Genomic DNA, 24129 nt, shown 5'->3' on the forward strand with positions numbered 1-24129 from the left:
GCTCTGACATTTTGCAAGCCTGGACGGGGAAGTCCTCTCCTCTTCATCCCAACGTGAGAATGGTCAGGCAATACCAGGGTTGTCTGGTCTGCATGTGCACGGTGGCTGTAATCCAGAGAACCTGCAGGGGCTTCACTATTTGGAGGGGAACCGTCCATGTGCTGTTTTGGTCGTGCCCCACTTAAAGCTGAGGTTTTAAAAATATGGACTGGTTACAAGACAATGAACCTTATTTAACAGGTAGTCACCAGCATTTAAAAAAAATTAAATAACAGAATAGAAAATATCAGGTGCAATCCCGACACTTTGTGAAATTCTCTTTCAGGTGAGTGTATTTGTGTGTGTGTGTGCTGAAATGGTCCTCAGCAAGGAGGACTTGCTAAAATTCCAAAAGATGTATTATTTTAACCCCGATTTGATTAACCAATCATATTTAACTTCGTGCTAATTCCAAAGGCAATTCAGCGGAGGGTTGTTTTTTGTTGTTGTTTCGTTTGTTTGTTTTTCAAGGCTGGGAAAATTTATTTAAACAAGCAAATATGCCTCATCCTCTACTGTGTCCTGGAATTACCTTTAATTGTTAAGTTCATTCCTCACAATGATGAATATCCAAATTGAATATTTTCAGGAGAACAAGTTTAATCTTGGTAAGCAATCATGAAATGTGAGATAAATGACTAAGACTCTACAGGCAGTTTTTTCCAGAGACTGTAATTATCTACTTTAAGGTTTATGGATAAGCAAATTGTAATTTTTATCCTCAAATCTTTCTTTCATCCAGTCATTCATCATTCACGAAATTCATCTCCTTACCAAAAGGCACATTCTCTTTTGCAGGATTTCATTGGAGCGTTGTCACGGACATTCTGAAGCAAAGCTAACAGGTTCAGAGAGGGTGACTACTCAAGGTCCTTCAAGTGAACCAGGAATGAGGACTTCTGACCCAATATTGTGTTTCTTTCTTTCTTTCCTTTTTTATAATTTGTGTCTCTTTTTCTCATTGTAAAAGCGACATGCATTCATCATTTGAAAATACTCAAAGGTGCTAAGAAGAAATTAAAAATTACCCGTACGCTCTTCTTAGTGAGAACTTTTAACAGGTTTGGACATTTCTTACTGTTTTGGGTATTTTTAACTGTTGCTTTTATAAAAATAGGATCGCCTGAGATAGCTCACATAGAGACGGGCGAAGCAGCGACCTCACCAAGGGGAGGGTTGTTCCCCACCGAAGTTGTCCTTCCCAGAGCTGATAGAAGCCAGTTCCAGCAGGCTCTCCTGCTCGTCTTCCTTTTCTTGAAAATACTTTAAAGCCCCATGAAGCAGTGGTTGGGGCAGGGAGAGGGCATGGTGGGAAAGACTCATTGAGCCGGACCCAAAAGTTTTGTGACAGTATAGGTTCAAATGGGAAAAAAAAAGAGTTAGACTTTTTCTAACTAAAACTACCTGGCACCAAGGGAAGAGAGAGAGAGAGAGAGACATGTGGAAGGAATGGAGGGAAGATGGGAAGGAAGAAAAGAGAGAGGGAAGGGAAAGAGGGAGAGGAGGAGGGAGGGATGGAGAGAGGGGATGGAGGAGGAGAGAGGGGAGGGAGGGGAAGGGAGAGGAGGGGGGAAGAAATCGAGGGAGGAGAGAGTGCTCGCAAGAGCACGGGGGCCTGTGGCTTCTAGGGTACCACAGTCCTGGGATGCTGCAGGGTTAGGGCTTGAGCCCAGAGTTCCAGCTTCTGCCACCTGTGAACCTACCAATCAAGCCCTGTCACCTTGAGCTGTGAAGGCCTTATTTACATTATGTTGTTTATGCTTAAAATTTTTATATGGCATGTTGCTTTTTGATGTACAATGACTTTTAGTTGGGTCTCAGTAACCTTTTTTATATTTGAATGTGTATGTTAAATATATTTATAATTTACATAAATGAATGGAATTGACATACTCATGAAACTAATAAATTACTCTTAGTAATGTCTCTTTGCATGGAGGCAACCTAAATGTCCATCAACAGATGAATGGATAAAGAAGATGTGGTACATATATACATTGGAATACTATTCAGCCAACAAAAAGGATGAAATAATGCCAATTGCAGCAACATGGATGGACCTAGAGATTATCATACTAAGTGAAGCAAGTCAGACAGAGAAAGACAAATATCATATGATATCACTCATATGTGGAATCTAATTTAAAATGATATAAATGAACTTATTTACAAAACAGAAATAGACTCACAGACATGGAAAACAAACTTATGGTTACCAAAGGGGAAAGCAGGGGAGGGACAAATTAGGAGTTTGGGATTAACATACACACTACTATGTATAAAATAGATAACCAACAAGGACCTACTGAAGAGCACAGGGAACTCTACTCAATATCTTGTAATAACCTATAATGGAAAAGAATCTAAAAAAGAATGTACATATACATATAACTGAATCACTTTGCTGTAAACCTGAAACTAACACAACATTGTAAATCAACTGTATTTGAATAAAATTTTTTAAAAAGTCTCTTTGAGTAAGATTTATACATGTTACCACTCAGTGTGCATCACCTATGTACATTATTACATGTATATATTATACTATATATGTAACGTATATCATCTAGCCCTCCTGCTGCCATTACCTGTGTAAAGAAAGGTGTTGGAATGTCCTCCCACCACTACGTCCACGCCCTTCACTTTCTGAGCGATGAGTTTATCCGTTTCAAAACCAGAATGTCCCAGTGCAATAATTTTGTTCACATTTAGAGTTTTTAGCTTATCTACTTCAGGTTGCAATGCAGCGATTTCATCTTCGAATACTAAATTCGTTCCTAAGGAAGAAAATAAATATGGACATTTATTGACAACAATTTTTATTATATTGCTTATTATACAAGCATACCAAATACAAACACCTTAACCTCCTAAAGCTCTGAAATTACTAAGACCAAAACTTATTTATAAATTCAGTATAAAATCTCTACAAAGCCAATAAAAATTCACATCAATATGCTCATTTGCATTTGCTTAATGTTGCACTGGTTTAAGGTTGTGGATGATATTATGTTACTCAAATTCCAACTGTGAGGAGGCTTCAGATTTGGAATGTCTCTATTTTCTTACATCTATTTGTATATTTAGACTTCCATCAGGCCAGTGCAGACCATGGCTGAGCACATAAGCATGATGGACTGTATCTATGCCAAGTCACTGTGCTGCACACCTTAAACCCATACAGGTGCTGGGTGTCAATCATACCTCTCAATAAAGCTGAAAAAAACAAACCAACCAGATTAGCTACTCTACGGCTTTGTTTGCAAGTTCAACATAATCAGTCTTCACCCTTGAAACTCTGTCAGCAATTAGCCCTTGAATGCCAATCGTACGACACCGTTGACAACTCTGTCTTGTCCACTGGCTAAGGTCAGCATTAGAGCATCACGGAGCTCTGATTAGACGGCAGCGGGCGGGGGGTGTCTCATCCAAGGACTGCCGGCCCTGGGGAGCATGCGCATCTTTCCCTGGAGGCTCGCCCCGCACGCAGTGGGAGCGGAAGCTTGCCCGCTGGTGCAGCTGGTGAGTGTGGGTGTGACTGCCCAGCTGGGCGCTCTGTGTGTCGCAGGCACGTGCTACCCCTGTGGCCAAACCCCAGCGCGGCTTGAGGGCTTATGGCTCTGACTGGCACACAGGTGACTGCAAACACAGACACGCTGCCCTGAAGTCACATCCAGCCGCCTGTGACTCGGGATCCTCTAGAGGATCCAGATTCCCTTATGCAAATATCTCAGAGCCATCTCTCAAATGAAAATGCCGAAACATGAATCAGTCTCGTAACGATCTTTCGAAACCCAGGAGTCTGCCATCTCCAGTGTGAAAAGTATTCAACTCTCTAAGGAGCTACAGGACTGTTAAAACTCACCCCTTGTGATGCCGTGGGGGTCTCCGTTGTGCTCCAGTGGGGAACTCTGGAGTCTCTCGAATCAGTCAAGCCAACATGTGCCAATGAGCACAGAAAATAAACAGCATGGCTGATGGCAAAGCTGGGGGCACCCCAGACGGACGGCCTGAAAACGAGTGGCTCACAGATGTGGCACGGGACCCGCAGTGCTGTCAGTAACTCACAGGCAACATTTACAAATCAAGAGGTGATGTTTGCAGGGCAGAAACAGAGACACAGACGTAGAGAACAAACGTATGGACACCAAGGGGGGAAAGGGAGGGTGGGATGAACTGGGAGATCGGGATTGATATATATACACTAACATGCATAAAACAGATAACTAATGAGAACCTGCTGTAGAGCACAGGGAACTCTACTCAGTGCTCTGTGGTGACCTAAACGGGAAGGAAATCTGAAAAGGAGGGGATATGTGTATACATATAGCTGATTCATTTTGCTGTACAGCAGAAACTAACACAACACTGTAAAGCAACTATACCCCAATTAAAAAAAAAGAAGTAATCATCTAGCCAATCCTAGTTTACTTTTAAAAAGTAAATAAATATTGATTTTTTTCAAAAAAAAAAAATCAAGAGGTGTAACAGCTTGGCCACCATTGTCTGCCATGAGGCCATCAAGAATAATCTGCTTCTTGCCAGTCACCCCAAGAAGCTCAGGGCTCCCCGGTCACCCTCAGTGCCATGTCACCATCTCTGTGAGCTGCTCATTGAGTCTCTCCTTAAAACGACAAGGTGCGCTCACCCCTACGCCCCACTTGCCACCCCGTCTCCTGCTTAATTTCTCTCTATATCATTTATCACCTTCTGATGCACCAAACATTTTCCTCATTTATTTCTTCTCCCACTAAACGTGAAGCTCCAGTGAGCAGGGCTTTTTTGGGGTCAGTATCTCTGATGCCTAGAACAGTGCCTGGCACAGAGGCAAGCTCTCAGGTGGAATGAATCAATGAATAACTGAATAAATGTTTGCTGAGACTTTCAGACAACGCTACCGTCCTCTACTTCAGTGTGGCTGGCAAGAAGAAAGAAAAAAGTTGAGAGAAAGGCCTCTGAGGACAAAGGAATGTATTCTCCTAACACATCAGAAACCTCACAGGATCGGTCATCTCAACATACAGAAAGCATGGGATATATTTCAGGATATCATGAGGGGAGTGAGAGGAAGTCCATTATCTAGCTAAAATAAATTAAATGTGCTAGAAATACAAATTATACCTGTGGGTCACCAGCACGGGAGGAATGAGGCTGGATTCGGGGTCAGAGATCTGTAGGAGGAGCCGGGCTGCTGGGCTGTGGTCTCGGGAGAAGCAAGTGTCCTGCTCCACCCCTGCCCAGCTCCTGCTCTGGTCCCTGCACGGTGCAGCCTTTCTCTCCTGAGAGCTGCTGGAAAGAGCACGGCCCCTTCGGAGCCCCTGTCTGTTGTAACCTGGTAAAGAACTAAGACGGGGTGCTGTCAGAGTCCCAGACAGGGTGGGCTGAGTTCTGGAGCCCTCTGTCTCTCCACCACCCTACTCCCCTTCTACCTTTTTATTGGTGACAATTAAAAAAAAAATTTTTTTTAAGTCTTTATTGAATTTGTTACAATACTGCTTCTGTTTTATGTCTTGGTTTTTTGGCTGCGAGGCACGTGGGATCTTAACTCCCAGATCAGGGATCGAACCCTCACCCCCTGCATTGGAAGGCAAAGTCTTAACCACTGGACCACCAGGGAAGTCCCTTTACTGGTGACTATTAAAGGAGGGGTAATGCTTTTCTCCAAATCATGCTGAACTCCTCAGCCTGACAATCCAGTCCTCACCCCCCTTTCTAGCTTTCTCTGCTTAGAACCCATGTTCCAGAAAACTGAACACCCAGCCACTTTGGGATTGTGGTCCCACACCTGCCTGCTCTCACGAGTTCATTCCAGCCACTTTCACTGGGAACCTCCCCTGTGCTGGCACCCAGCAGGTCCCTGTCCTCAGGAGCCTGTGTCCTAGCAGGTGACTCTGACCTCACTCCTGGAATGCCTTTTGCCCCAGATGCTTCGCACACCCTGGAGAGGCCAAGCAAGGTCTTCATCGTGTGTGCCTCACCCCCAAGCCGGCCGTCACGTCCTTCGCTCACCGGAACCCCTCCCTCTCCCTCCCTGACTTTGTTTATGACTCTCCTATGGCATTAATTACATGCCGCCTTAAATGAACTCAAAACCCCCTGGATGGAATAGACATTATGGAGACACACAATTATTCAGCTATTCAACACGTCCACATCTTTAGCCCAAGATCCTCAGCCGGCCACTCTACTGGGTTCCAGATGTTCACTGAGAGGAGACCCAGCTCCGTCCTCAGGCTGCTCCAGTCATGCAGGAAGCCCAGAACGAGGACAAATGTGACGAGGGGGAGGCGTTTTCTGGGGGGTGACGGGGACCCACAGCAGAAGCGTCCCACCCGAGGGCGCCCTGCGGCAACTGGGCCACATTACTCCAGCTCTACCCATGTCGGTGATCGGTTCACTCTGTAATCGCCACCCTGGCCTCTTGGCAGGAAAGCCCCAGGTGGTTCAGAGAGGCAGCATCCCCTGAGCCCCGGGGAAGGTCTGATCAGCCCGCACAGCGATGTCTGCAGGGGTGGGGAGAGGAAGAGGTCAGGCTGGGTGGTGGAGAGCGGCCCGAGACTGTACACCAGGTCCCTCCGGTGGGACCACATCCCTTTGAGGCAGAAGAGCACTCCTAAAACACTTCAAAAGCCAGTGACTCAGCAGAAACTAACACACCATTGTAAAGCAATTATACTCCAATAAAGATATAAAAAAAAAAAAAAAAAAAAAGCCAGTGACTCATCACGTCCGTGGCTGCCCTCTGTGGCTTCACAATGACCTCAGCGACAGCCGGTGACCGTGTGCAAAGGCTTGGTCACCGTGGGATAGACGTCCACCTGCCGCCTGGGGTGCCTGACAAGCCCCAGGTCCCCAGCCGTGGGGAGCGGCCCAGCCCTGCCTCCAAGCCCTGCAGGACCCTCTGGCCCCCAGAGCTGCTCAGGGCCAACCACTGACCTTTTCGTTGTTTCCGATGGCCTGCGACTATTTTAAACAGCAGCAACAAACATGCGACTTCTCTAATTGTTAATTAGATGTCCTTTATCAGTTCATTCTTAACGAAAACCCTTATTTCCCTTTTTTCTTCAAATACGGAAAGAACACTGATTTGGATAATTTAGAAAAAAACATCTTTTTGTTTTTACTGCCAAAGTGCTCCTCTAAAAGTGGCTCAAAAATGTTTTCTGAATGGTCTTAGGGTTATACATATATATATACATATGTGTGTGTGTGTGTATAAATAGATATAGCAGATACATATATATATATCTCCTGTATAATATATACACATATATATACACACACACAAACACAAGACCATTCAAAAATGTATATATATTTCCCAGAAAGCCAGATACAACAAAGTCATTAAAACTGCAAGAGATAAATAACTAAAAACAGAGAAAGCAGAGTTAACTGGACATGTAATAATCATATTACAAAAGGAAAGATGAGGTAAACTGAGGTAAAACCCTGGCTCTGGGATCCCTGCCTCCACAGGAAGAAGGGCATGAGTCACGTGGCTCTCATCCTCCAGTGAGTGACTCTGTGCTGTTCAGCTCTGGATATCAACGGCCCTCTCGTCCAATTCTGAATGCACTGAATTAAACAGATACTGTTTATGTCAACAAATAAGTTCATTGAGCAGGAGAGCGAATGTCTTTAAGAAGTAACTCAGGGCAACTGGAAGCCACTAGACTGGTTTTTCAGTGTCATCCTAACTAAGAACACACGTGTCCAATACCACACCTTCCTACTTTAACCAATGGTCCAGAAAAATAATGCCAAGCTCTGATTTAGTGCATCTATTTTCAAGCAACAAGTGCTGTAAAAGAAGAAAATACCTGGATTGGAGAGAAAGGGGGTTTCTTTTGAAGTGTATCCAACAATCCCTACAACTTCATTACCAACAGGAAGAATTTTATACGGTGAATAAAGTCCTGATATTTGAGACGCCAGCGGCCCCTTGGCTTTAATGTTTGCACTCAGAATTGGAAATTTGGCCTCTTTGAGGAGTGGATCAATCAGGCCTTCTACACCATTATCAAATTCGTGATTTCCCAGTGCCTGGTAGAAAAGGAAAAGAGAAAAAGAATCAGGTACTCTGGAATTGCCAGTAAAAGCATACTTTAAAGAACATTACCTTGGGGAATTCCCTGGCGGTCCAGTGGTTAGGACTCCGTGCTTTCACTGCTGAGGATGAGGGTTCAATCCCTGGTCGGGGAACTAAGACCCTGCGAGCCACGCGGTGTGGCCAAAGAACAGTTATCCTGGCACAGGGCTCCCAAACCTGGCAGAGCCCTAGGAAGCCGCCTGCATGACCGCTGCCCTCCTCAGGCTCAGAGACTTTATTCTGGGGCCCCGGGGTAGGGCCCAGGGGCATCCAGATCATCAGGCTGGTTTGAAAACTGCTCCCCAGGGCCCGCACCACCTGCTGAAGGTGGCATCAACGTGCGTAGGAGTCACCTAGAGACCTGGCTGGGCGTCCACTGTCCTGCCACTCCCAGATCTGGCACAGGTCAAGAGTCTGTACGGGCTCAGAGCCTGGGCTTTGGGAGGGCCTGGCACAGTTTAACACAACCCTTGCTCCCACCTGCTTCCCTCGCTCCCTTTCCTCACTGTTCTGGGACTGGCTATAGGGGGCAAGATGACCACTTTGACGTCTGGCAGCTTCCCCTGGGGTGATGCTGACAAAACACAACATGCCAGCCACCTCCTCAAAGGCCTTCCGCCCCCTTGTCCATGGGCCTCCTGGAAGAAGCCCACCTCCTGGGGGCAAGCACCCACCTGCTCTGGCTGCCAAGGCTGATTTGCTAACTTAGTACTTAAACCAGTGAGTCTCAAACTTTCTCAACACCACACCCGATTTTGCTCCACTTTGAGGGTCATCTGGGAACAGGCCTGGAAGTGCTGGCTGGTGACCCCTCTGTGTAAATGAACCCCCCCCATATTCTCTTACTGCCCCGCCCTTCTCCTTCCTCCACGCTCCCCTCTGCAGCGGCGCCCTCTGCATGCCCGTGGGGTCCTCCCCACGTGCAGGGCTCCCTGAGCCACTGCGTCCCACCACCTCCACCCTGCTCAGCCCTGGAGCCCCTCACCTGCCTGGCAGGTGCCCCCTGGGTACCTGGGCTCAAAGGGCCATGCGCGTCGTGTCCTCATGTGCACTGTGTTTCCACGGAGAAAGCAGCACAGTGTCTTCATGTTCCCATGTGCCTGTCTCCCCGACCGAACTCAGAATTTCTGAACTTGCCTTTTCCTCCATCTCTGAGTATCTGCTCATTTTTACTTCTTCCTCTAACCTAATTGCTTCCCTCTTAAAGGCTGACCGAGTTAAAGGTTCTCCCAATCTTGGGTAATTGCCTTTTTCTCTTCTATTCTTAGAACATTATGTTTTTTTTTTTCTATGGTGAAATAAGTCTGCCTTATGAGGTTACAATAACTATCTTGCTTAGCTGTAAAGTTTTTTTTAAAAATGAATGTTCCTACAGTTCTTCATGAGAGATTATCCAGTAAGTCAGCCACCTTACACTTTACCATTATATTGCTAGCACTCAGCAACAGCTGAAGTTAGTTTTCCTTTATTTGTCTTGCTTGGTGTCTCCTCCTTGGACTTGAGTGTAATGCCCTGAAAGTGGTGACCTTGGCTGCCTTTTCCCCTCTCTGCCCCACGAGGAGAGGAGCCCTGATCGGATGCTTGGAGCGGTGCACGGGTGCCTGAATGATCTCCCTGGCACTCACACCTTCCACTCCAAACTGAACATCTGCTGCCCTGTCTTTTCTCCTGACTCTGCATCTGTCTGTCCGGCTGCCACGTGGACATTGCCCTCCAGGGTCTCACAGGCACCCCAAGCTCACCCGGTTCAAAGCCCCTGCCTCTGGGATTCCCATCTTGGTCCAGGTGCCACCATCTCCCAAGTCAGTACAGCCAGAAGCCCCGGGGCAGCTGAATCCCTCCCCCTCGCTCCCTCTCCCACACCTCCCAGCAGCATCCCTCCCCTTTGGCTAAATGCTCCGGTTCAGCCCACCCCATTGCTCCCACCTGCCTGCGCCCTGGCCACTCCTCCTGGGAACTGCAACAGCTTCCCAGCCGGACCTCCAGCTGCCACCATCGCCTTCTCTGAACCATCCTGCATGCATCTTGCTGCCAGAATCATCTTTCTAAAATGCAAATCTGAACTTGTCGGTCCGACCTTAAGGTCCCGCAGAGGCTCCCCACTGCCTTTGTGATAAAGTTCAATGTCCTGAGCTCTTTGAGGTCTGGTCTCGCCTTCCCCTCCAGCCTCCCTCTGACACCCACCCCCAGGTAGCAGTCAGGCCTGGCGCCATCACTAACGAGCTGTGATTCAGGCACATTTCTAAACTGCAGCTTCCTCCGGAAGAGCAGTCAATGAATAAAACAAAAGTCGTAATGAAAATGAGCCGGCATTTACTAAGCACTCGCCACACACCATGCAAGGTGAGTTTGCAGAGCAAACCTGGTTTCGTGCTGTGACGTTGGTATATACTACTATCCTCATGTTACAGAGGAGAACTGAGCTCTACAGACATTAAATCAGTCGTTCAAGGTCACACGACTAGTAACCGGTGGAGCTGGGACCAGAGCCACTTCTGTTTGACTCCAACCTTCTTCACCTCTATGCTTGGATGTAATGGGTTTCGCATAAGGCCTAGTACAGAGTGAGCGCTCGAAAGAAAATCCTGACTACTCGTACTTTTCCATGCTCTCGCTGATCTTTGTCTCTCTGTATACGATAGATAAAAGATGATCGACTGATACATAGATAGGGAGATAGAACATTCCTTTCCCATGCCAGGCCTTTACTACCTTATTCAACTAATGGCCTTAGCTCCTGAAGTCTGATGGTCCTTCTGGAAGAAAGACTTCCCCAAACCCTCATGGTCCTCCCTGAGTTAGTTGTCCTTCTCTGCTCCGATGGTCCCCTCAGGCAGCCCTAGCAGACCCCACAATTGCCCACTGAGTCCCCGTATCACCCAGCACAGTCCCTGGAGCAGAGCATGCATAAATGAATGAGCAGAAAAATCTCCATCAAATGTCCTTCTCCTACACACAGCTGACTCTTCCTACAAAAATCAAGGCAGCAGACGCGCCACGGAGTTGCCTGGGAGTGACCTGGCGCTCACTGCCCTCTTTCCCACCCTCCCCATGGCTCCCCGCTCCCCCCTATCCGGCTGTGGACCTCCAGCAGGACACTTACCCTCAGTAAAAAAGTGAAGGAGACACTTGTGAGGATGCCTGTGATCCCAGGTGTTGGGAAAGTCTCCACAACCTCAGAGAAACTCCTGGAGAAGCACTGCAACCCTCCCTTCCCCTCACGACCAACCAGCCACCAAGCCCCGTTGCTCCTGCACCACCCCCTCCAGGGGTCCCCTCCTCTCTGCGCTCCCAACGCCCCACTCTGCCTCATCGCTCTTCACCCAGACCTTTCCAGAGTCTCTGAGCCGGTCTCTGGTCGCCAGGCTCACACACCTCTCGATCACACCCCGCGGGCCCCCAGAACGCGCGTCCCCAAACATCCACCCGACTGCTTCCAGCGCCGCTGTGAGTCTCTGCGAAGCTCCCCACTGCCCACCGAAATCCCAGTCCTGCCTCCTCGGACGCCGTATGAACAAGCCCCTCCCTGATCTCCCTGAGCTGTCGCGTTTTTTCTGCCAGACCAGGTGCCCTCAGTTCCAGGAACACTAATCCACCTGCATGCAATGAGCTGCCTTAGATGCAGCTCAAGTGTGAGCTCCGTGAGAAGCCTTCCGTGGCGCCATGACCGCAGATAGCCCTCCTGCCACATCCGTCACGCCTCGCTGCCGCTGCCTGTTCACACATCTTCCTCCCGGAGGCAGGAGTGGTGTTGACTGTCCCAGTGTCCTTGGTGATGCCAGATGAGCGCCTGGCACCAGCGCCCAGCAGGTGTTTACTGAACGGATAGTAAAACCACCTGCTTCTTTCAAATGGGTTCCATTTTCACCTATGATTTGGTAAGTGAGCCGCTGAAACTTTTCAGAAGGCAGGATATAAAAACACTTGGTAAATAGTAGTTAAGTGATACTTAGTTTTAAAACAAGAGAAACCAAATTGCTTGGAAGCAGGTGAACCAGACAGTAAGCTTGGAAGCTTAGCCAACTGCTTCACAATTCACCGCCTGGTCCTCTTATTTCATTTCCTGTGTATGTTTTTTTTTAATTAATTAATTTATTTATTTTGGGCTGCGTTGGATCTTCGTTGCTGCGCGCGGGCTTTCTCTAGTTGTGGCGAGCGGGGCCTACTCTTCGTTGTGATGCCGGCTTCTCCTTGCGGTGGCTTCTCTTGATGCGGAGCACAAGCTCTAGGCACGTGGGCTCAGTAGTTGTGGCGTACAGGCTCAGTAGTTGTGGCTCGCGGGCTCTAGAGCACAGGCTCAGTAGTTGTGACGCACAGGCTTAGTTGCTCCGCGGCATGTGGGATCTTCCCGGACCAGGGATCGAACCCATGTCCCCTGCATTAGCATGCGGATTCTTTTTTTTTTCTTTTAACATCTTTATTGGAGTATAATTGCTTTACAATTGTGTGCTTTCCAATTAGTTTCTGCTTTATAACAAAGTGAATCAGCTATACATATACATATATCCCCATATCTCCTCCCTCTTGCGTCTCTCTCCCACCCTCCCTATCCCACCCCTCTAGGTGGTCACAAATCACCGAGCTGATCACCCTGTGCTATGCGGCTGCTTCCCACCACCGTGCCACCAGGGAAGTCCCTCCTGTGTTTTAATTTATATTTCCACTAATATCTTATTGGCACTTGTTGGTGAATAGATTTTTAAACAAAGTTTTCTGAACTGTTCAGTGTCTTGTGTGTGCACATGTGAATGTTGTACAGATTTCATGATGGCAGTTGGCAAGAAAATGGAACTTTTTGAAGTCTCTTTCTATTGGAAATCTACCAAGGGGATCAACTCTTTGGTCTATCAAAGGATACCTATAGGGTATCTGAATTAGAAAGGGGACATTTCATAGCCCCAGTTTTGTCTACAAAGAACTGAAAATTACCAGTGAATTTGACATGAGGAAATTTCAAGAAAGAGAAAAAATGTTAAAAACAAAAAAATGACAAAAAGAAATACTAATAGTTAAGACTTTCATGCCACATGGCCAAGCCCTGTTCACACATGAACTCATTCAATTCTTACAATGCTATGAGGTAGGTGCTATTATTTGTCCTTTACAGAGATGGGAAAACTAAGGCACGGGGCTTCCACAGCTAGCAAGCGGCAGAGGTGGGGTCTGAACAAAGCGAGGCTTTAGCATCCGGGACCTTAACTATTCTGCCAAACTGCCGCTAATACAAGCGCCTGTAAACCATGATGTGAAAGAATATATAGGGACTTCCCTGGCGGTCCAGTGGTTAGCACTCCGTGCTTCCAATGCAGGGGGCGCGGGTTTGATCCCTGGTCGGGGAACTAGGATCCCACATGCTACACGGGGCAGCAAAAAAAAAAAAAATTAGAAAAGAATATATAAAGAAAAGAATGTATATATACATGTACAACTGAATCCCTTTGTTGTACAGCAGTAATGAACACTACATTGTAAATCAACTATACTTCAATAAAAATTATAAAGAAATAAAAAATACAGTTATTATATACAGAATGGCTAAGCAGCAAGGTCCTACTATATGGCACAGAGAACTATGTTCAGTATCCTATGAAAAACCATAATGGAAAAGAATATAAAAAAATACAAGCAGGCTTTCCTGGTGGCGCAGTGGTTGAGAATCTGCCTGCCAGTGCAGAGCACACGGGTTCGAGCCCTGGTCTGGGAAGATCCCACATGCCGCGGAGCGACTAGGCCCGTGAGCCACAGCTGCTGAGCCTGCGCGTCTGGAGCTTGTGCTCCGCAACAAGAGAGGCCGCGATAGTGAGAGGCCCGCGCACCGCGATGAAGAGTGGCCCCCACTTGCTGCAACTAGAGAAAGCCCACGCACAGAAACGAAGACTCAATGCAACCAAAAATAAAATAAATAAATAAATAAATAAAACTATAAAAAAAAAAATACAAGCATCTGGAAGGGATGAGTATCATTCAACAACCCACTGGTTTCTTCCAGGTTTCTACAGTGCCAAGCAACACGGCCCTGGTCCTTGTCCTCAGGAAGGGTAGGGCAGACAGGGAGAGAGTGTGACGTAAACACATCCATCCATGCATCCATAAAGCAAGTGGGAACCACAGACGGGGACGTGTGTGAGAGAGCCTGGCAAAGACGCAGGTCCGCCCTGCCAGTTAAGGATGGACAGGGCTCCAGGTGTGAGCTTCACCTGGTCAGGGGACGCTCCCAGGCAAATGATGTCAGCTATATTAACAAATGAGGGGATGAAGACATGAGGGCTGAGATAGTCAAAAATGTTCCAAGTGAAGACAAGAGGCTTAAATCCAGGTGGAAGAAAAACGAAGGAAAGAAGCATTGGTTTAAGAGCAGTGCAGGATGCATTACACAGAAGAAAAGAATTTCTGTGTTAATCCCCAGAACTCAATTGTGATAATGTCAAGAAGCCATATGTCAGAAATTTGCAACACGTGAATTTAGTTAGTCATTTAGACACTAGCTCGTCCCATGAAGGAGTCTGCAGGAAACCCTCTAATTTAAGGGTTAGGGGAGAATCTGGTCTATCACACAACAGGGCTCAGCTGCCAATCACTCAGGGAGACTCAGCAACAACCGTAAGTGGGGAGGATCACAAGATAGGTCTGCTTTGGGTGGTACATTTCTGGCGCTGTGGCCACTTCTGGTGTTGGGTTGCACTCCACACCCCCAGTTTTAGGCCCTGGCAGGTGAATGTGGCATCTGATTGAATAGCAGAAAAGATCCCCGGGCTTAATCCAGCTTACCTGCACCTCAGTGTTTGCTGAATGAATGACTGAACAAACAAGTACTGAACAGACAGCATTTCACATTTGCCATAGAAGCTCTCTGTACATGCAAAATACCCATACCATTGTTACCTTTAGAATTACCTGCTCAACTAATTGGGTTCCAGGCAGGTTTAACTACATCTCGGAGCAGCTAGAAGGCTCCAGCGAATGTTTGGATTCTATGTAGAACCAACTATTCAGGTGAGGGAAAAGAAGTGTCAAGAGGATTTTCAAGTTCTGGTTTCACAGCTGAAGAACACAGCCAGGGAGGGAGCTTACACAGCATTCAGAGGTATCTGTGAGTGAAGTGGGGAAAGCTGTCAATCTGCTGTGGGATTTGTTTGGTTCCTTCCCCTTTTCAGTTAAGAAAACACAGATGGCTAGGACAAGATGAGCTAAGAAGCTGCCTTTGCTTCCTCCTCTCCGTGCCTGAGGCTGGTCTCACCCAGCCCAGCTCTGGTGTGGAAACTCAGACTGGAACAGAGGAAACATAACGTCCGGGACCACAGCCACAGGACAGGGTTGGGGTCGGGGGGTGACTGTTCACATCACTGAGGCCCGAGAATCCACAACCCACTAGACACGCACAACTTCTGAGGTCTGAGCTCTAGGAATAACTACCAACTTTCTTTGCTTTTAAAAAGAGAACAACAAAAACCCCACTGCCATTAGATATCTCTTTCAAGCTTCCCAAACCAGCAAGGCTAGTCTGTCTTCCCAGAACATCTGCTTTGTTATTGAAGATAAAGTCATTTAGTTTCCTCGATATGAGAGGCTTTGTAATGAAGCACTTGAATAGAAGGTGACTTCTCTTTGCTTAGGGATTGGTTTTCTGGGGAGGAGGGGAAACATGCCCACTGTTGATTTGGGCATATATGGTACCCGAGCATTGTCTTCTGCAGACAAGATGTTTAGTTGGAGAATCCCTTTGCACAGGTATTAGAATTTCAGTCATTTTTGCTTTGCTTTGCTCCTCCCCCCTCATCCCCTTCATAGGTCCTACCTAGCCTCTTTATGTGGTTAAGAAGGGCTCAGACGGGCATGGTCCCCTCCACTGAACAGTAAGTTTCACCCTGGCAGGTCTTGTTCACTGCCCGAAGCACTTAGCACAGAGCCTGGCACAGGCTAGTGCCTAGTGAATGTTTGTGGACTGAATGAATAAAAGAACCTCAAAGACAACAGGCTTGAACCTGGGCTCATCATTCTCCCATTTTGGCCACCACTTACTATTACGAAGAAGGTAACCCTCCATCCAAAATTCTGGGAACCTGTTTGTCTGGAAGCAGTGGCCACCTGCAGGTACCTGGGAGAAGACCCAAGCCATCCCTCCACAAGGAAACAGCTGCCATGAAAGGGACTGTGAAGGGGAAATAAGAGTGTTGTCAGGCAAACTTAGACTTGTGCGTAAAATTCAGTCCCAGCACAAACCGAGTTATGTTGGCAGATTAGAAGCAAGACAGACGCCGGGCAGGGGCTGAGGCGCTGAGAAATGACATGGGCAGACCACCCTCTCCAAATGCCCTGTTTCATAGTGGAGGAATCTGCTGCCCACACCCACATAGATAATGACCTGCAAAAGCCAAGAAGTAAAACCTGGGTGTCCTGAGGTCCTGTCCAGATCTCTTTCCACCGCTTCTGTCTGCCACAGCCCTACAGGGGACAAGCATGTCCAGTAAGTTCAGGAAACGCCTTTAGCTGGAAATAACAGACTTCAGCTGTTAGGGGGTAAGCTTACTACACCTCTGCACTCCTGAGGTGCAGTGTTAAACACTGCTGACTCTCCCCGTGTCCGCGGCTTGAACCCTCTTAGTAACTTTTTGATTATAACCTCTCCTGAGCCACTGCTGCCGACAGAAGGTGACCGTGGCCAGCACCGTGCAAAGAACTTTCCATGCATTATCATCTCCTTTAAACCCCACAGCAATCTATGGGGGGAAGACTGCCATCACACCCACCTTACTCCTGTGGAAAGGAAGGCTCCACGAGATCCAAGAACCTGCTCACAGCCCATAGATTTTAAGTGGTAGAAGGGGGACCTGATCCCAGACAGTCACCTGAGTTCACCCTCACAGCCCTGTGCCACGCTGCCTGCCTACTGACACTGGTCCCGGTGGCTTCAGCCTTTCTTTCCCCGTCACCATAGTTCCGAACCGGAGTCCCCCTAAAACCGAGTTCCCTTACTGAGTTTATGATTAATCTCTCTGTTCAAAACTTTATTTCCTTTCTTGTCCCCTCTGACCTCAACCACGTGCTAACTGAACAGTAATCAACCAGAGTCAGAGGAGGAAGATTGCCCGTTGTAGATTTCATCATTAATGTACAAACTCAGGTTGTTCTCCTAACAGGCCCTGGAGCCATGGACCACCTGGGCAGAGAATCCTAAACCGGAGACATTCTGACTCCAGAAACCGCAATTAAGAAATGTCACAAGACATGTCACAAGACAATGATTAATCCCAGCTTCTTTGTTCATCCCCTTTAAAAACACCCCTAACTCAAAGACTAATCTGGAGTGGATCTGAGGCTCATCTCCCACTCCCTTGCTTGGCGCCCTGCAATAAACCCTGACTTTGACGCCAACTCCCGCTGTCAGAGTTTGGCTTTCTGTGCCGTGGGCACGTGAGCACTTTGCCCAGTTGCATTCAGGCCCCATCATCTCCCACCTAGACCACTGCCCAGCCCCTTCTCCCCTCCTCTTCTCTGGAATCTTCGCCCTCCCATCCATTTCTGCTCATCTTCCAAAACTAGGATTTCCTTCTGTTGCCGGGAGGTGTCTTCTCACATCAACCAGTTCTCTAGTTCTCTACGGTTACCAACTGGGTGTCCAACAATTCAATTCCATTTTGACACTGTCTACCTGGAGTGAGCATCAGATCACAAATCCCGGGCTCAGAGTCACAAGCCTGCCCCTTCAGATGCCAGCTGCAAGTCTTGGGTCACTTGTACTTCTGACCCATCAGCTATAAGTCAGGGATTCCCACAAGCCCCTCCACAGGCTTGATAATTTGCTAGAACCACTCACAGAACACAGGAAAGTGCTTTGGTTACTGTTACTGGTGTATTTTAAAGGATACAACTCAAGAACAGCCAAATGGAAGACATGCATGGTACAAGATGTACAAGTAGAGGGGTGCACGCGGCCTCTTTGAGCACACCACCCTCCCGGCACCTAAATGTGTTCACCATTTAGGAGTTTTTATGGAGGTTTCATCACACTGACATGATTGATTAAATCACTGACAACTGGTGATTAGTTCAATCTCCAGGCCCCCTCCCCTCCCCAGAGGTTGAAAGTTCCTACCCTCTAATCCTGGCTCCATCTTTCTGGCCACCAGCCCTCATTCTGAAGCTGCCTAGGGGTTCCCAGCTATCAATCACCTCATTAGCATACAAAGGACACTCATCCTCAAGAGTTTGGGGAGCTATGTGCCAGGAACTGCAGACAAAGACAAAATATTTATTTTTTATTAACCACAGTCCCTCTACTCGGAAACCTCCAGTGGCTCCCCATGACAACAAAGCAGAGCCCACACTTTTCAGGGTGGCCTGTAAACCATACACAATCTCATCTCCCCTGATTCCTGCCACCTTGCTCTGGTCCGGGCTGATCCATCTTGCAGATTCCTGCCTCTGCACCTGTGCCTCATCCTCCTGCCCCTTCACTAAATCAAAATGGAATCAAGGGACTTCCCTGGTGGTCCAGTGATAAAGAATCTGCTTTCCAACGCAGGGGTCGCGGGTTCGATCCCTGGGCAGGGAACTAAGATCCCACGTGCCGCGGGGCAACAAAGCCTGTGCACCACAACTTCTGAGCCTGCACGCCTCAACTAGAGAGACTGTGTGCCTCAAACTACAGAGTCCATGCACCCTGGAGCCCGTGCGCCACAACTAGAAAGAGAAATCCCACACGCCACAACTAGAGAGAAGCCCGTGCACCACAACTACAGAGAAGCCTGCGCACCGTGACAAAGACCCGACGCAGCCAAAAAAAATTTGTTTAAAAAAGAAAATAAATAGAGAGAAGCTCACGCGGGTCAATGAAGACCCAACACAGCCAAAAATAAATAAATAAACAAAAAAATAAATAAATAAAATAAATTTTAAAAAATGGAATCAAAACATTTCTTAGGACGCCATTGGTTTAGAGATGTGAGGAACCTCAGATTTTACAGATGAGGAACTGATGACCCAGACTGCTGAATGGCATAGCCCCAGATTATAGATTCATTATCTCTCCAAGGCAGAGAGAACGGCACCCATCTCTGAATTCCGGGGACGAGCGCTGGGGATGACAAGCTCCAAATGAACAAAGTCTTGTGTAAACTTTCAAAAGCACAAACCACACACACACACACACACACAAAACAAAAATTAATTTGATATATACCAAGTGGAGGATTTCTGATCAATGAAAAGACACTACGGACAAAATTACTAAACCTAAATAGAATATATTTGCAATGTCTAAAATTGATTACAGATCAACACTTAGAATTCCTGAAAATCAGGAAAAATAGAGCAAACCTAATTTTTAAAAAAAGAGCAAAGTATGTGAACATGCAATTAGGGAAGAGGAAACCCCCAAAGTTAACAAACATATCAAATTCACTAGTTATTAGAAAAATACAAGATCAAACAATGAGATGTCATTTTACACCTCCTGGAAAGCTGGAGAATGATGCAAAGCGGGGGTAAGGATGCGGGGGTCGCATCTGCCTGGGGGTGGGTGTGGTGAGTAGAGGGCTCCAGGAAAGCAACCTGGTGGTCCTTACAGTACAGTCGCTGTGGCCAGCAATTCTGCCCTTGGGTATGGATCCCAAAGAAATCCTCCCAGGCGGGACCTGCAGGAGGCTGTTTGGGGCAGCACATTTGTGGAACTGCAGCACGATGTGTGCGATCTCCAAACCCATCCTGGGGGAGCAGATGCTAAAATGTGTGGAGGTCTCCATGGAGCACAATGCACAGTGTACGTATGGGGTAGATACGGAGTGACACCGCTCGATGAGGAAACATTAAGAATAGCTCATGGGGAGGGGGAGGGGTAAGATGTGACAGGGTGAGAGAGTGGCATGGACATATATACACTACCAAACGTAAAATAGATAGCTAGTGGGAAGCAGCCACATAGCACAGGGAGATCAGCTCGGTGCTTTGTGACCACCTAGAGGGGTGGGATCGGGAGGGTGGGAGGGAGGGAGACGCAAGAGGGAAGAGATATGGGAACATATGTATATGTATAACTGATTCACTTTGTTATAAAGCAGAAACTAACACACCATTGTAAAGCAATTATACTCCAATAAAGATGTTTAAAAAAAAAAAAAAAAGAATAGCTCAGTCCAAAAAAAATAATAATCAAACCTCGGGTGAGCCTTGCAAATACAAACTGCTACATGGTGTTACGTGATTAGCATTTAAAAATAATTTTTTTAAATAAAAATTTTTTTAAAAAGGTAAAAAAAAATTAGTTCAGACAATGGGACTTAGAAGAGATGGTGGAGGGGCTGGAGGAGGGTGGTAGGCTGTGCGGGGCAGTCAGAATCAGATAAACTGAGAGCTGAAAACCCAAACCTCCATTCCTCACAACTTTTGCTTTTTTTGGCAGGGCACATGGAGCTAACCTTTACTGAGTACTCTGAGCCAGGAGGGTGCTAGGGATTTTTACATTTATTATCTCATGTATCGCTTGCAAAACTCCTACACCGTTGGGTAGGGGTGATCCCTCCTGTTTTGCAGTTGGAAACAGGACGCTCAGAGAAAGCAATGTGCTAAATTCACATGGTGATGCACATCGGATGCGTATCTGAGCTGTCTTCCTGTCCCTCTGCCAATACAGCGACACCAACTAGCGACTTGTGACATTCTCCCTCTAGAGTTTTCTGCCTGGCAGCTGGGTCCAGGGGTCTTCCCCAGGCTTGCCCTAGGCTCCAGAACTATCAGAACCCCTCCAGCTCTCTCCCTGGGACACGCGGGTCCAGAGGTCTAGGGAACCCCTGAGGTTAAGCTAGATTCTAGTAGCTTCCTCTTTGCCCTCCAGAACCACGCATCCTTAGATGTGGCTCCTCGAACCAGGTCCAGTTTCTAGAGAACTGGAGATGCCCCTGCACAACTGTTTTCCACCCTGATCTAAATCTCCAGCTTCCTGGGAGTCAAGATGTAGCGGCAGGTGGGTGGGCGTGGGAGGAACATTAACAGCAGAACAGCGATAAATTCCCTGAGAGCAGTATAAGCAAAATGACAGTGAAAAACCTCTGTAAACCCAGAACACGGCAGAGCTTTGTTAAAGCAACGCGAGAACTAGGATTTTACGCAGGTCAAATCATGTTTGTCAAACCCCAGAACTGCACAGAGTAAGTCTAATAAGATGCTATCAGGACCCCGGCTGTTGACCCTCCTCCCCCTCCTTACCCCCTGCCAACATTATATAAGCTGCCCAGTTTTCCTCAGGCCCCAGTCCAATTATTCTTAGTGAAATTGAAAAGAAAGTAATTCCATCCAATAGAAAGTATTCTAAAAGGTCCCGGTGGTGATGGGCTGTAACTTGCAACAGACTGCTTCGGCTTTACCCAGCATCCTGTCACAAACACTTGATATGATGACTAACACCAGGAGCTTAATTTGACTTAAAGAGAAAAACATTATTATTCAGGAAAACTAGGAATTATCCATCTTTTTTTCACCAAAAAGAGTCTACACAACTGTGGAGAAAAGAGTGTCACAAAAAGAAAAGTTTAGAAAGTTGTGGTTTATACATGAAATCAAAACAAACTTACGTAAGGTTTATTCTTCCTCAGAGGAAATGGCAACATAGGCTAGTAACAAGTCAATTTTATAAATATTTATTCTGCTGTTACCTTAGAGCAAAGCATCAGGCAGGCTGAGCTGCAGAGATAAGAACGCTAAGAGGCCACACAGGGAATTATTGAGACCCACGATTCTTTGGTGGAGTCCAGATGCTGGCGAGCTCCCCAGATAAACTCTGGGGCTCAGGGGTCCCTTTGTATTGCTGCTGCTTTGAGCATCCCTGATAACCTTAAAACCAACGATCAGAATGGAGAGGAGAGCTCTCTGCCCTTCTCTCATCTCTCTATAATGGACTTTCTTGGAAAAAAACCCCCAAACAAAACAACTCTACCCTCTTATCTTTTCCTGTCCTCCTCTCTCCAAGTTTCCAGGGGGAGGGGGTGGGGGAATACAGCACTGTGCTTTGCTGACCTCTGTGCTCTTCTGATACAAAGTGTGCCATTAGCCCTCTGTATTCCAGCCTGTACCATACCTCTCCCTGCCTTCCAGATGCACACACATGGACTTCACAGATTTCCCTGGACCCCTGCTCTGTTCTTCTTCTAAAGCTCCTAGGATTTCTTGCCCCCAGTTTCTCCACGGAATCCCTTTACTCTAGGATTTTACACAGGGTTAAACTTGGTGCTGGTTTGACTTAACAAAAGTCATACCTATTTATTACTGTGTAACTCCTCTCTGCTCCTTTTCTAGAATTCAGTCTAACAAATAAGGCATCACCTTTAACAGAGCACTGGGGAACTTGGACTTAAACTCTTGCACATGTTTTAAGAGCCTCTCATCTCTTAAGTTGGACTCTCTTCCTAAATCTCTTCTGCTAAACTGGTTTTACTGCAATCCTTTGAAACCCAGTGTTTTCAGCATTTTGGCCTCCTCTGGAAGTTTCTTTCTGTGTTTAAACCTCTACAGCAGGGTCTGGTAATAATAGGAACTAACATTTAAAGAGGCCATACTATGTGCCAGGCAATCCTTTGAAGTAGATAGAATTATTACCCCCATATTATAGAGGCAGGAACTGAGGCAGAGAGAAAGTCAATTGCACACAGAAGGTGCCCAGCCTTTTCCCCAAGGCTGCCAGCTTAAATATGCTTAAGCTGCGGGGTCAAAGGGCTCTGGAGTCCATTCTTAATCTGTCTCCCTATTCTGGAGCTGGGTGACCTGGATAATGCACTCAACCTCTTTGACCCTGAGTTAGTTTCACTTCCAATTATTGGTAAATCGAGATAAAGCATTCTTCGAAAGACCGAGCAGTAAATGAGAGGTTCGTGACGAGTCTGCCTCGGTCCCAGGCACTGGATAACTGGGGTCCCACGCACCCCAGCGGAACGCCCTCACTGGCAGGGCTGGGACCCGCTCCTCGAAATGCCCCATCTCACGGTGAGGGTGCAGCAACATCAGTCCGTTTAAGACGAATCGGCCAAGGGACGTCTATGTCTGCGTCCACCTGGCACACTTACGGGGAGTCTCGCTTTCTCCCCACAGCGCTCTGCGCCCCGGTTCCAGCTCGCCACCCGTGCCTCGCCGTCGGCGGCTCCTCCACCCCGGCTTCTCTCTCGGTCCGGGGACTCTACCCAGGGGGCTCCCGAGCTTCCCGTGCTCGCCGTCTTACCATGGCATCGTAGCCCAGGGCGTTCATGAAGTGCGCCACCTCGACGCCCTTGTACACGGTGAACCAGATGGTACCCTGGTACTGGTCGCCGGCGTCGAGCAGCAGCACGTGGGGCTCGGCGCGGCGAATCTGGCGCACCTTGGTGGCGAGCCGTGCCACGCCGCCCACGCAGCGGCTGGCGTTGACGCACTTGCTCGAGTCCTCGCTCGTCTGCTCCAGCCGGCTGTGCACGTCGTTGGTGTGCAGTATGGTGAGCTCCCAGCCGCCTGCCGCGGGCCACAGCAGCGCGCCCAGCGCGAGCAGCCTCAGCGCTGAGGCGCGTGCGCCTCGGGGACCCATGGCTGCAGCTGCCGGCGAGGGCGCGAGCGCGGTGAGTGCTGGCGAGCCGCGCGGGTGGAGGCGTGCGGTGGCGAGCGCGGCGGGCGCCGGAGTCAAGGGCCCGGGCCGGCGAGCGGGCGGGCGGGGCGAGGCGGGGCGAGGCGGGGCCGGGCCTGGGCGGGCTCTCCTGCGGCCCAGAGGCCGGCCCCACGGCCAGGCGCACGCCCGCGCGGTGACCCGATACGACCCCGGCCCGCCGGGCTGCCGGGGCGCGGCTGGCGGCTGGCACCCGCTCCGGGCGGGAACAATGGGGAGGTTGTTCCGGGGAGCCCGGGCGCCGGCGGTGGGCTGTTCTTAACGGGTTGCGAGGGAGGAGTCGGAGGGTCCACCCTGCTTCCAGGTCCTCCCTGATTCTCGCCTCTTTAAAAGTTTTCTAAAGCGGGATGCCTTGTTTGTGTGAGTGGGTTTGTGGTTGCGC

At 48.1% G+C, this 24129-nt stretch overlaps 1 protein-coding gene across 1 annotated transcript in view; it reads right to left on the bottom strand.

Annotated features, from left to right (window-relative positions):
- Positions 1-23770, bottom strand: part of NT5E (5'-nucleotidase ecto) — a 45546-nt gene extending 21776 nt beyond the window's left edge. The window contains exons 1-3 of the mRNA XM_068551521.1: positions 23334-23770; positions 7863-8085; positions 2628-2816 (exon numbers count right to left, since the gene is read on the bottom strand). Of these exons, the coding sequence (XP_068407622.1) occupies positions 2628-2816; positions 7863-8085; positions 23334-23672 (751 nt within the window). The 5' untranslated portion in view covers positions 23673-23770. The remainder of the gene's footprint in view (positions 1-2627; positions 2817-7862; positions 8086-23333) is intronic.
- Between the last annotated feature and the right edge of the window lie 359 nt (positions 23771-24129).

The sequence above is a fragment of the Eschrichtius robustus genome, chromosome 9 (genome assembly GCF_028021215.1).
Source record: "Eschrichtius robustus isolate mEscRob2 chromosome 9, mEscRob2.pri, whole genome shotgun sequence".
NCBI classification, from domain to species: Eukaryota; Metazoa; Chordata; class Mammalia; order Artiodactyla; family Eschrichtiidae; genus Eschrichtius; species Eschrichtius robustus.